Below are 12409 nucleotides of genomic sequence, written 5' to 3'. Positions count from 1 at the left end.
CCAGTGATTTTGGATAAGAGAAACCATTTCCATCAGTTTGTGTGAACCACATTTTATAATTCCCCCTTCCCCTTAACACTCCCCTGTTAAGTGTTGCATACACATTGGCTCTCTAAATTAAAATATTTACTTTTAACTTCAAAGCAGTTTATTATCTTCCTGTATATTCTGCTGATTTATAATTTGGCTTTCCTGCGATTAGATTTCCGCTCTGTTCCACTGGTTGGAAAAACAGTCTTAGACTAAACTTTGCACAGGAATTTAGATCTTAGCATGATGTTATGGTTCCGGCTAATGAAACACTTGAAAGAACTTCCAGGCATTTATTTTCCTAAAAGTCTTTTATTGTTGCAAAATGTCGACACATGCATAATGGAGAGATGCTAAGATCTAAATTCTCTTCCTCAGGGCAGTTAAATTATCAGCATGTTCCCTCACTAAATTAGCCATAATATATCACATTATCCAATTAGTGTGAAGGTCAAAGGTTTCCTTCCTCTTTCCTTCCCGGGCTTTACCCCCACCCCTCCTGCTCTGTATTAACCCCATAAATACCAGACAGTTCTGCCTATTGTCAAAAGCAAAAATATACAATATTTGCAGCGTTGACACCTGGTTTTGAATTGTCATTCTTATTTTTGACTGGTTTGGAAGCTTACAATTCCTTGTACCAATTAAGTCTGAGCTCTTGGAGAAAGTGTGGGATATAAACCTAATTGATAAATAATGGAAATACATCAAAAGATAACTGGGGGAATTCTCACTAACAGCTCAAGGAAAGCTTAGCACAGAAATGTAATTGACTATCAAACAATAAAGTAATCCTAGAAAATGGTAGATGCGAGAAGACAAAATTTAATGAAATGTTCTACAAGAAGACATGGAAGAATGGCAAGAATCATGAACACAAACATGTTACAATTGTCATCCTAATAACCAATAACTGAAAAAAGTAGAGATAGTCCTTGACTTACAACTGTTAACTTAGCAACTATTCAAAGTTATGACGGATCCTGAAAAACACATTTATGACTCGGATTCAAAGTTCTGACAGCCGCCCACCCTCCCTCTAGTCACGTGACTACATTTTGGATGCTTGACAACAGGTCTGGCTGTTTGCAGCATCCCACAATCATTATGATATTTTGCAGTGGGGTTGGACTAGAAGACCTCAAAGGTCCCCTCCAACTCTGTTATTCTGATAGTTTTTAAAAACAGCAGAAAACGGGATTTTTTTTTTATTGTGTTCAGTCATTGTAAATCCTACGTTTTAAAATGGTTTTTTGCTGGAAGAAAGTATTTTTTTTTGCCAGTAAAAATATTTTTTTTTAAATTCTGTAAAAGTAAATAATTAGTATTTACTTTTAGCATCTGGCAAAAAAACACCCATTGGATAGAATTGGTTCACTTAACAACCATCATATTCATTTAAGGACTGTTGCATTTGTTTAATAACTATGGCATTTGTTTAATGGCCAAAGTGTTTGTTTCATGACCACTGGAAAACAAAAAACAGAAAAACCCATGACTTCAACAACTATAATTCCAGGCTCAATTACAGTCGTAAATTGAGGATTACCTCTATAGATCTACTCCTGCCATCCTATAAGTTCAACTGGATAGAGAATAGTAGTATTGCTATCCCACAAATAGGTAGTCAGTTCACGAAATAGAGCTAAAGTAAAATTTTGAATTTTTTACGACTTATACATACTGAAATGCCAACAGGGCTTCTGGAAAATAGGTTCTAGGCTCTTTGGATATTTGTGAGATCCCTTTTTTCTTTTTATCCTTCTTCTTTTCCTTTGCCATGGCTTATGTCTTTAGGAGGTCAAATAAATCTAGAGATCAAGAAAGATAATACATTAAGACAGCACCTAAGCAGTGGGGCTGGTGATTCCAACACAATCCTACTGAGATTTCTGAGAAATCTTTTCTACTATTAATATTGATTTCCTGAGGATGAGGTACAGACTGCAGACTAAATAATTATTTATTTAGCTTTCCTCATTATCTTTAGAACAGTTCTAGGAGAAAGGCCTATTTATGAATTGAAAGCTAAGTTTTGGAAATGTTTATGGAGATTCTCAGTCACAGTTCTCCCAACGGTGCTTTCTCAAAAGGCAACTGGACTTTCTTTGTTTTTCCCTGAAGACTTTTCACTTCTCATCCAAGAAGCATCTTCAGTTCTTTTTCAGAACTGAAGAACCTTCTTGGATGAGAAGCGAAACATTTTCAAGGGAAAAAACCCCAAGAAATTCCAGTTGTCTTTTGAAAAAAGCACTTTTCGGATAAGTTTTGGAAAGCAAATCTCCAGTGGGTGCAAACTTTAATTATTACTGCTTGGGTTGAATAAACATTTGCAACCCATTTTAACCAAAGGAGTTGAATAAAAGGCACATTTGTCGTTTTCAGGGCTGATATGCGAATATCAATAAGGAATGAAAAAAAGATGAGAGCTTTACACGGTTATAACGTAAAACAGGTTTTTGTATAACTTCGAAACACCAAGATTTTCACCCCACTAATGAATTCCTTCTATCATAACTAAAATGAAAGAAGATAAAACTTTTATTCTGTCCAGCTTTTGAAGATCTAAAATGGCTGGTCTGGGATTTAAAAAAATGAATATAAAGTAAATTCACAATTCTGGCTTGTTGCATATGTGAGAGAAGGTGCATCTTTCAAAAAATTGTTTGATTTCTTTCTGATTTCTCCATCATGGAGATTTTTAAGAAGGGACTCAAGAGTCATTTGTCTGAAATGGTGTAGGGCAGTGGTTCTCAACCTTTTTAATGCCGCGACCCCCAACTGGTCGTAAGTCGAGGACTACTCAACTGGTGCAGCACCATTTGCAGAATGGGACTTTTGGCGGGCTCAGCAGGGCAGAGACAGCCTGGACAATTCCTATTGGCTTTTGAAAGCCAATAGAATTAGACTCTATTCAAGAGAGTCTATTCTATTGGCTTTCAAAGCCAATAGAATAAAAGGGAGTAGCACAGCTAAGGAAAAGGGGAAAAAAATGGCGGACTGCGTTGTTTGGCGACCCCCGTGAAATGGTCGTTCGACCCCAAATAGGGTCCCGACCCACAGGTTGAGAGCCACTGGTGTAGGGGGTTGGACTAGAAGACCTCCAAGGTTTCTTCCAACTCTGTTATTCTGTTCTGTTCTTCTTCTCAATCCTTAAGAAGTCCATTTAATGATTTCAGAATGCTCTGGGTTTTTAAAGTAGAAAAAACATATCTTGGCTGTTGTTCCCAGTTCTTTATTTATGCTAAAAAGCAAACGAAAACTCAAACACAAACCCTGTTTCTGGAATTGAGATACGCTCCCCTTTAAAAAAATATTTTTTCCCAATTAGAAATGATCGTGTTGTGTGTCAAAAGCAATCATGATTCTTCCAGATGACAATCCAAAATAAGGGAATGGAATGTACTACAAATATCTTTGTTCGCCCCAAATACCACAGTTATGGAGTTTGCTGTCCAAGTGTGATTGTCCCCTGAAGAATTCCAAAATGTGGAACATATGGCAACACTTTAATAAAATAACATATTACAAATATTACTTCACAAACAGTACAGCATTTTATTAGAACACACTGTAAAGTATTGAATGCATTTATTTCATATAGACATGCAATGTTTTTAATTAGGTAAGCTGCTTTATGAGAAACATCCAGATTTGGTCAGCCTTACCCTAGTCCCTCTAAAATTAAAAGAATTTGAGGTACATGTTATAATTTAACTGTATGTAATTTAACTATATAACATAACTGTGAGAGGGACCTTGGAGTTCTAGTGGACGATCACTTGACTATGAGCCAGCGGTGTGCAGCAGCAACTAAAAAAGCTAATACAATCCTGGATTGTATAAACAGAGGGATAGAATCAAGATCACACGAAGTATTAGTACCACTTTATAAAACCCTAGTAAGACCAGAGCTGGAATACTGCAACCAATTTTGGTCACCATACTACAAAAAAGATGTTGAGACCTTGGAAAAAGTTCAGAGAACAGCAACTAAAATGATCAAAGGCCTGGAGACTAAAACATATCAAAAACGGCTGCAGGACTTGAGTTTGGCTAGTCTAAAGAAAAGAAGAAACAGGGGCGACATGCTAGCAGCATTCCAGTATTTGAGGGGCTACCACAAAGAAGAGGGAGTCAACTATTCTCCAAAACACCAGAAAGCAGGACAAGAAACAATGGTTGGACATTAACCAAAGAGAGAAGCAACCTGGAATTAAGGAGAAAATTCCTAACAATGAGGAACAACTTGCATTCAGAAACCATGGGTGCTCCATTATTGGAGGTTTTTAAGAAGGGATAGACAGTCACTTGTCTGAAATGGTATAGGTTCGAGTAGGGGCTGGACTAGAAGACCTCCAAGACCCCTTCCAGCTTCTATTCTATTCTATTCTATTCTATTCTATTCTATTCTATTCTATTCTATTCTATTCTAGTTCTGTTCTGTTATTTCTGTTCTGTTCTATTTCTATTTCTATTCTGTTCTATTCTAATTCTATTCTATTGTTGAAAGAAAAATCTTCATCAGGGTCCAGTCCAAGCAGGGAATAAACACAATGAGACTGCTTTAGAAAGAAGATTGTAGTTTATTGAAGAGCAAAGCCAGACAGAAGCATGGCTCTGGGAAAGCTGACCACATGTTGCTGGGAGTGGTGGGTTTTTTATACCTTCTTGGGCTATTCTATTCTATTCTATTCTATTCTATTCTATTCTATTCTATTCTATTCTATTCTATTCTATTTCTTTTCCATTCCATTCCATTCTTTATTGTCTCATTGCGTTCAGTATATCTCACAAATAACTTAGCTTGCATGCTGCTATTCCAGGCAGCAATCAGAAGACATTTTAAATATAGAAGAGAATGAAAAGAACTGAGATAAGAACATACTTCCTTTAAACAGGAATTAGGTTGCTTCAGGTTTTGCATGAAGAAAGAAAGAAAGAAAGAAAGAAAGAAAGAAAGAAAGAAAGAAAGAAAGAAAGAAAGAAAGAAAGGAAGGAAGGAAGGAAGGAAGGAAGGGGAACAGACAAAAGAAAGACAGGAAGAATGGAAAGAAGGGGAAAGTGAGCATGAAAGAAGAAGGAAAGAAGATAAGAAAGAAGGAAGGAAAAGGGGAAGAGAAAGGGGCAAAAGAAAAAAGAGAAAGTAGGAAAAGAGGATGGATGGATGATGGAAGGAAGAAGAAAGAAAGGGGAAGGAGGGAGGGAGGGAGGGAGACAGACAAAAGGAAGACAGGAAGAGTGGAAAGGAGAAAGGTAGAAGTGAGCAAGAAAGAGGGAGGAAGGAAAGAAGATAAGAAGGAACGAAGGAAAAGGGGAAGTGACAAAAGAAAGAAGAGAAAGGAAGGAAAGAGGATGGATGGATGATGGAAGGAAGAAGAAAGAGAAAGGAAGGAAGGAAGGAAGGAAGGAAGGAAGGAAGGAAGGAGAAAGGGAGACAGACAAAAGGAAGACAGGAAGAGTGGAAAGGAAAAAGGTAGAAGAAAGAGAGAGGAAGGAAAGAAGATAAGAAGGAAGGAAGGAAGGAAAAGGGAAGGGACAAAAGAAAGAAGAGAAAGAAAGGAAAGAGGATGGATGGATGATGGAAGAAAGAAGAAAGAGAAAGGGGAAGGAAGGAAGGAAGGAAGGAAGGAAGGAAGGAAGGAAGGAGAAAAGGAGACAGACAAAAGGAAGACAGGAAGAGTGGAAAGGAGAAAGGTAGAAGAAAGAGAGAGGAAGAAAAGAAGGAAGGAAGGAAGGAAGGAAGGAAGGAAGGAAGGAAGGAAGGAAAAGGGGAAGGGACAAAAGAAAGAAGAGAAAGGAAGGAAAGAGGATGGATGGATGATGGAAGGAAGAAGAAAGAGAAAGGGGAAGGAAGGAAGGAAGGAAGGAGAAAAGGAGACAGACAAAAGGAAGACAGGAAGAGTGGAAAGGGGAAAGGTAGAAGAAAGAGAGAGGAAGAAAAGAAGATAGGAAGGAAGGAAGGAAGGAAAAGGGGAAGGGACAAAAGAAAGAAGAGAAAGGAAGGAAAGAGGATGGATGGATGATGGAAGGAAGAAGAAAGAGAAAGGGGAAGGAAGGAAGGAAGGAAGGAGAAAAGGAGACAGACAAAAGGAAGACAGGAAGAGTGGAAAGGGGAAAGGTAGAAGAAAGAGAGAGGAAGAAAAGAAGATAGGAAGGAAGGAAGGAAGGAAGGAAGGAAGGAAGGAAGGAAGGAAGGAAGGAAGGAAGGAAGGAAGGAAGGAAGGAAGAAAGGAAGGAAATTTTGCCACCCTTCCTCCCATCTCCCTTTCCCGTTGCCAATGCAGGCGCCCACCGAACTTTCCCTCCTGCTCAGCAGCGCCGCCCTCCCGCCCTGCAGGGGAACCGCCTTACCCAATTTCTCCTTCTTGGAGGAAGATGGGAGGAGGGAATTCTGCTTCCAGCTGCTGCCTTTTGATTGGCTGCCACTGCAAACTTTGCTAGTTGCCGGGTAACTGCGCTAAGATAGTCCAAGGAGCATACGGTCGGTCTCTTCCTGTGTGTCTTTCTTTTTAACGGGAAAACGGCTCCCTCTTGTGTCACTGTTTAAAAACTGCCGTAAATTAGACGCTAATGAAGAAAGTTACGGGCTAATTAAAAAAAAGTCTTATTTTTTAATTTGGTCTTCAAAAACAGAGTCATTGCTTTTGTTTCCTCTGAATAATAACAGTGACCATGCAATATTTTCTTGGAAATAAAATAAAGAACAAAGCTGAAAAAGAGGCAAATTTGAAAGAGGTTCACAAGGATAACAAATGTTTATATAACGTACCTTACAAAGGAAAATTCAAGAGCAAAAACAAGGAAAGAATTATTTAATAACTCTAGAGGACTGCTTTCTGAAATAAAGAACTATCCTTTATAATAAAGGATATATGGTTGCTGTTCTCTATGTATACATATTCCAATATGTCCATGTAATTATTTTTTTCTCTTTTATACAGCTTTTATTGGCTCATTATTTTTATTGTGTTTAGGTGCATTTTCCTTTCTTTTATAGTCAAATCAATTTTTTAAAAAAACAGCCTTGAAAAAAACTCAAAGGACGGGACATACCAAGATTCTGGATGACTCTCAATCAACTACTACCTGAACAATTTTAATTTTTTAATCATCTCCCTTTGGCTCATTTGCTACAGTGCTTTAATTTCTGCTTCAACAACTTAAGAGTTTTTTGGTTTTTTTTAGAAATTTTAATTCTACCCTTTTGCAGAGAATAGGTTGATAACAAATTTTACTTTATAAAGGAAGAAAGAAAGGAATGAAAGCGAGGAGAAAGGCAGAAGGAAGGAAGGAAGGAAGGAAGGAAGGAAGGAAGAAGGAAGGAAGGAAGATCTCCTCAGAAATAAATTGTGAAGGCAAATATCTACTCTTGCCAGATTTACTTATTTATTTATTGGGTTTACATGGCTGCCTATCTTATACAATGACTATAGGTGGCTTACCACAATCCATCAAACATGGTTTAAAACACTGTGGTACTAAACCAAACATCCTCCCAGCTCAACTCTCCCCAATGCTAGCCCAATGCTTGGTGAAAAAGCTGCCTGGGGGATTCTGGGAATTGAAGTCCACATATCTTAAAGTTGCTAAGGCTGAGAAACACTAGTTTTCCTCTTATTTAATAATTCTCCATTTACTCATGAATGTTATTTTGTTCAGGAGAAGCATCCCCCTTTTGCTACATTCATCCCCTATCAAAGCAAAAGAGATTTAAGGGCCGAATATCTTGGTAAACAAAACATTATAGTCCAGTGATTTGGCATGAACCTCTCTTACAGTTCCCAAACAGTCCAATTTTCTTATCAAGTAAAAACATGTTTAAATATTTATTTAGCAGGAGGAGGCAGTTATTCTTGTCAGTTGGCTCATGACCTCAATTCCTTTTGGGTGGATTTCTCTTCCATGAAAGCTGAGTTAGCACATACTCCAGCTACACTAAAATAGGAATTGGCCGGCTTGTGGTCACCTCTATAACAAAATAAAAGACAGTAAGTTGCTTGTGTTACTAAAGCTGGGAGTTTAAACTACACCCCCAGCTTTGATTGATCAAATCCTTCCATCCAATTAAATGAGTTTTTTAGATTTAAAGACAGAAACGGGAAGACAAGGAAAGCTTATTTGCGTTGACAAGGAGTCAGATTAGTCACACCATTATACCAAGATGCATTTTTAAAATTTAAAATAGTTGCACAAAACTCTAAACCCCACAACCAAATAACAGGTGACCACAGGGTACCATATAACAACAACAACAACAATAAAGTCTGGATAGTGGACGTGGCAGTGCCTGGAAACAGCAGAATAGATGAGAAAGAACTGGAGAAGATAACAAAATACAAAGACCTACAAATAGAAATAGAAAGACTGTGGCAAAAGCAAGCAAGGGTAGTACCAATAGTCATAGGCTCCTTGGGTGCAATCCCAAAACAACTGGAGCACCACTTGGACACCATTGGCATTGACAAATTCGCCATTAGTCAATTGCAAAAGGCGGCCTTACTAGGAACTGCCTCCATCCTGTGACAATATCTGTAATAACATCAAACATTCACATCTGCCTATCCCAGGTCCTTGGTAAGGACTCGATAGGCAGACAAAATGCCAAATCCAGTCTACAATGATCAATAATAATAATAATAATAGTAATAATAATAATAATAATAATAATAATAATAATAATAATAATAATAATAATAATAATAATAATAATAATAATAATGTTGGAAGGGACCTTGGAGATCATCTAAGGTCCAACCCCCTGCTTAGGCAGGAAACCCTATACCATTTCAGACAAATGGCTGTCCAGTCTCTTCTTAAAAACTTCCAGTGTTGGAGCATTCACAGCTTCTGGAGGCAGGTTGTTCCACTGGTTAATTGTTCTAACTGTCAGGAAGTTTCTCCTTAGTTCTAGGTTGCTTCTCTCCTTCATTAGTTCCCATCCATTGCTTCTTGTCCTGCCTTCAGGCGCTTTGAAGAATAGCTTGACTCCCTCTTCTTTGGGGCAGCCCCTGAGATATTGGAAGACTGCTATCATGTCCCCCCTCATCCTTCTCTTCATTAAACTACTAGACATACCCAATTCCACCAACCGTTCCTTATATGTTTTAGCCTCCAGTCCCCTAATCATCTTTGTTGCTCTTCTCTGTATTCTTTTAATCTCCTTCTCCCTTTTTGTTCAGGTATGTCACCAAGAGGTCTGAGGTTGTCCTTGAAATCTGATAGCCATAACTTTGGGTTCAAGGAAAACAGAAGTTGTAGCTAAGTTATTATTATTATTTTTTAAAAAATCCATGTTCTAAAAGCACAAAATAGCAATTGCTTCAGGCTGGGATGAGTTGATGAAGCTCAAAGCCTAGAAAAGACCAAGGAATGGGTGGTGATAGAATTAAGTTGGTGGCACACATGTTAATATGACTTGTAAGATTAGATTGGATTGTATAATTGGACAACCACTTGTCTGGAATCCCAAAGATGCTTTTTCTTGAGGCAACTGGACTTTCTTGTTTGTTTGTTTTTTGAAGACCTTTCACTTCTCATCCAAGAAGCTTCATCAGCTCTGACTGGATGGTGAGGGATAGAAAGATTTATACTCCTGCAGACAGATGCAGCATCTTTGGGATAACTGTGACCTGGATGACTGAGAATCTCCATAGACACTTGTCCAGAATATTTTAAAGATTCCCGCTTTGATCAGGAGGTTGGACTAGAAGACCTCCAAGGTCCCTCTTAGCCTTATGATTCTATTCTATCAAATCTGAAAAGAATTGAATTCAGTGAGTTATGGAAACATGTTTTTCTTTTGGGTAAAGACATTCAAGATTCCAGGTGGCTTCCACTGAGTCATTTATTAAACTATCTGTTCTTTTCAAGCTGTATTTTGTGGCTTGACTGGTGCTACCACATTCTCTACAAGGAAATCACCTCCTTCAACATCAATATTTACCAAAGGTTCTTTTTTTTCTTCTTTTTTTAACTTAGTGCAGATAGACTGTTTTGCTTTCTGCTGCAGTTTGTTCACCTTCCAATCAAATTGGTTATGCAACGACAACACAGTTTGTCTTGAAACTGGGCTTCATTGTGGTTTTCCTAGCTATTCTGGGCAGTTGGTAAGTAGATCATGGGATTCTGAAGTATACCTCAGCTGCTTTGAGACTTCTAGTTTGGCCCCACCAGCACGCATGTTAGCTGCAGAATTTGCCCAAATTCATGTTCATTGCATCAACGACATGATCTAACCATCTCATCTTCTGCTGTCCCTTTCTCCTTTTACCGTCCATCTTCCCCAACATCCGGGTCTTTTTCCAAGGAGTCCACTCTTCTCATTTGGTGGCCAAAGTATTTGACCTTCAGCTTCAGGATCTGCCCTTCCAAAGGACAATCAGGGTTGATTGGATTGGATCTCCTTGCAGTCCAAGGAACTCTGAAGAATATCTGATATAAAAATCCCAGATGGAAAATGTATGTCCTTTCTACATCCACTTGGGACTTTTTATCAATGTTGTAGAAAGCTTGATCACTAACAATCCCTGTGTTAAGAGCAGGGGGTCTTCAAACCTGGCCCTTTTTTGACTTGTGGACTTCAACTCCCAGAATTCCTCAGCCAGCATGGGGGAACTATGGCCCCTTCATGACTTGTGGACTTCAACTCCCAGAATTCCTCAGCCAGTATTGGGGAACTATGGCCCCTTCATGACTTGTGGACTTCAACTCCCAGAATTCCTCAACCAGCATGGGGGAACTATGGCCCCTTCATGACTTGTGGACTTCAACTCCCAGAATTTCTCAGCCAGCATGCCTGCCTGAGCAATTCTGGGAGTTGAAGTCCACAAGTCATAAAAGGGCCAAGTTTGAAGACCCCTGGTGTTAGAAGTTTCATTTGTTGCTTAAAGCTGCAGCTCCCGTTTATACACTTATATTCCAAGACGATGTATTATTGTTATTAGTGTTTTCTTTTTAAGCTCAGTTTTATTTTCGCATTTTGATTCAACTTTGTATTTGGAATCTGTTTTTCTTTTGTTAACATGTTATTACCAGCACTAAAAAAAAAGAGACACACTTCTTTTAATGTACCTTACAGTTATAAAGCTAAGGAAAAAAGAGCAAAAAAGACAAGGCAGAGACGGGATATCCAGAGAACAATTTGTTTCTTTTTTCTTTTGGCTTTGTTTATCATATATTGTGAAATTTGAACTGAGGTCTGTGGGTCTCAGAAGATTTCTTTAATAACTATGTTTTAGGAAAACTAGATGGGCTCCATATTCATATGGAATGTCAATGAGGTTCTGTATTCTGCATAAATGTAATAATTCAGACAACACAATTAACCTGAGCTAATGAATTAATCCATTTTCTGACTTCATGCAATCCACGGAAACATAAATGGCCAAACTGGCTGTGCTTCTATTGTATGCTCAATTATTAAAAAAAAAAAAATCAAGATTAATCCTAAAATAAGCATTGCATGTTGTGTGAAAGCAGCCATAAAGACTTTTGTTGACCTGAGTTTAAGGTTTAAGATTATTATTGTGTGGCAGAAATGGCAAAAATTTCTGCTTATTTAAAGGATCATACACAAGAAAGATGTATTACTGTATGGGGAAGGTGGATAGATTATATTCAGAAAAAGTATGGAATTAAAAAGTTTTATTTATTTTATGAATGAATATCAAATATTATAGAGAATTGTTTTATAGGTTATGGAGTTAAAGGTTAATTATGATATTTTTTTTCTTTCTCTCTTTTTTTTCTTTTTTCTTAATTATTATAATTTTCTTTTTTTTTTAACCCTGTATTCTGCTCTGGGAAGTGAAGGGGGGGTGGAGGTGGGAGGGAGGGTAAGGGGGGGTTCTCTATTTTAAAATTTTATTGTATTTTTATAAATGATTGTATGTTTTAAAAAATAAAAATTTTCAATAAAAAAAAGATTATTATTGTGTGAACATAGACAGTAGATCTTCTGAAGACTCTTCGTAATCATTTGCAATGCAAGGGATTTCTCAATAGTGGCAAAAATTGGTCATGGCTACAGAAATGAGAATTACAGGGAAAAGAAACTTAGTGGCAGTGATGTCTCACTGCAATACAGTTTGATTTTAAATGGATTTATATGGATTAGGAGCACAAAGAGTTGAATCAGAACAAGCTAGTTCAAGACAGTTGATTATAACGTATGTTGATAACTATACTGTGAATAACAAGAACTAAAAACTGCAGACATTGAGGCATACAATTGTGGGAAGTCAGCCCCCAGAGAAGGAAATATTAAAAGTGCATAAAAATATATTTTCTCAAAGGATCTTAAAGAGGCAGAAAAGCATGCCCAATTTTTAAATAGCCCCAAGTCTCCCCCCCCCAGCAGAAACCAGCTCTGTAGAAA

At 37.8% G+C, this 12409-nt stretch overlaps 1 protein-coding gene across 1 annotated transcript in view; it reads right to left on the bottom strand.

Moving 5' to 3' along the window:
• Positions 1–12409, bottom strand: part of CCDC83 (coiled-coil domain containing 83) — a 28245-nt gene that overhangs the window by 9757 nt on the left and 6079 nt on the right. The window contains exons 2-3 of the mRNA XM_039358589.1: positions 6385–6572; positions 1715–1841 (exon numbers count right to left, since the gene is read on the bottom strand). Coding sequence (XP_039214523.1) covers positions 1715–1812 — 98 coding nt within the window. The 5' untranslated portion in view covers positions 1813–1841; positions 6385–6572. The remainder of the gene's footprint in view (positions 1–1714; positions 1842–6384; positions 6573–12409) is intronic.

This window comes from Crotalus tigris, unplaced genomic scaffold (genome assembly GCF_016545835.1).
Source record: "Crotalus tigris isolate CLP2741 ecotype Arizona unplaced genomic scaffold, ASM1654583v1 scf7180000019031.1477733, whole genome shotgun sequence".
Taxonomy (NCBI): domain Eukaryota; kingdom Metazoa; phylum Chordata; class Lepidosauria; order Squamata; family Viperidae; genus Crotalus; species Crotalus tigris.
This window is presented reverse-complemented; position numbering and strand designations above follow the sequence as displayed.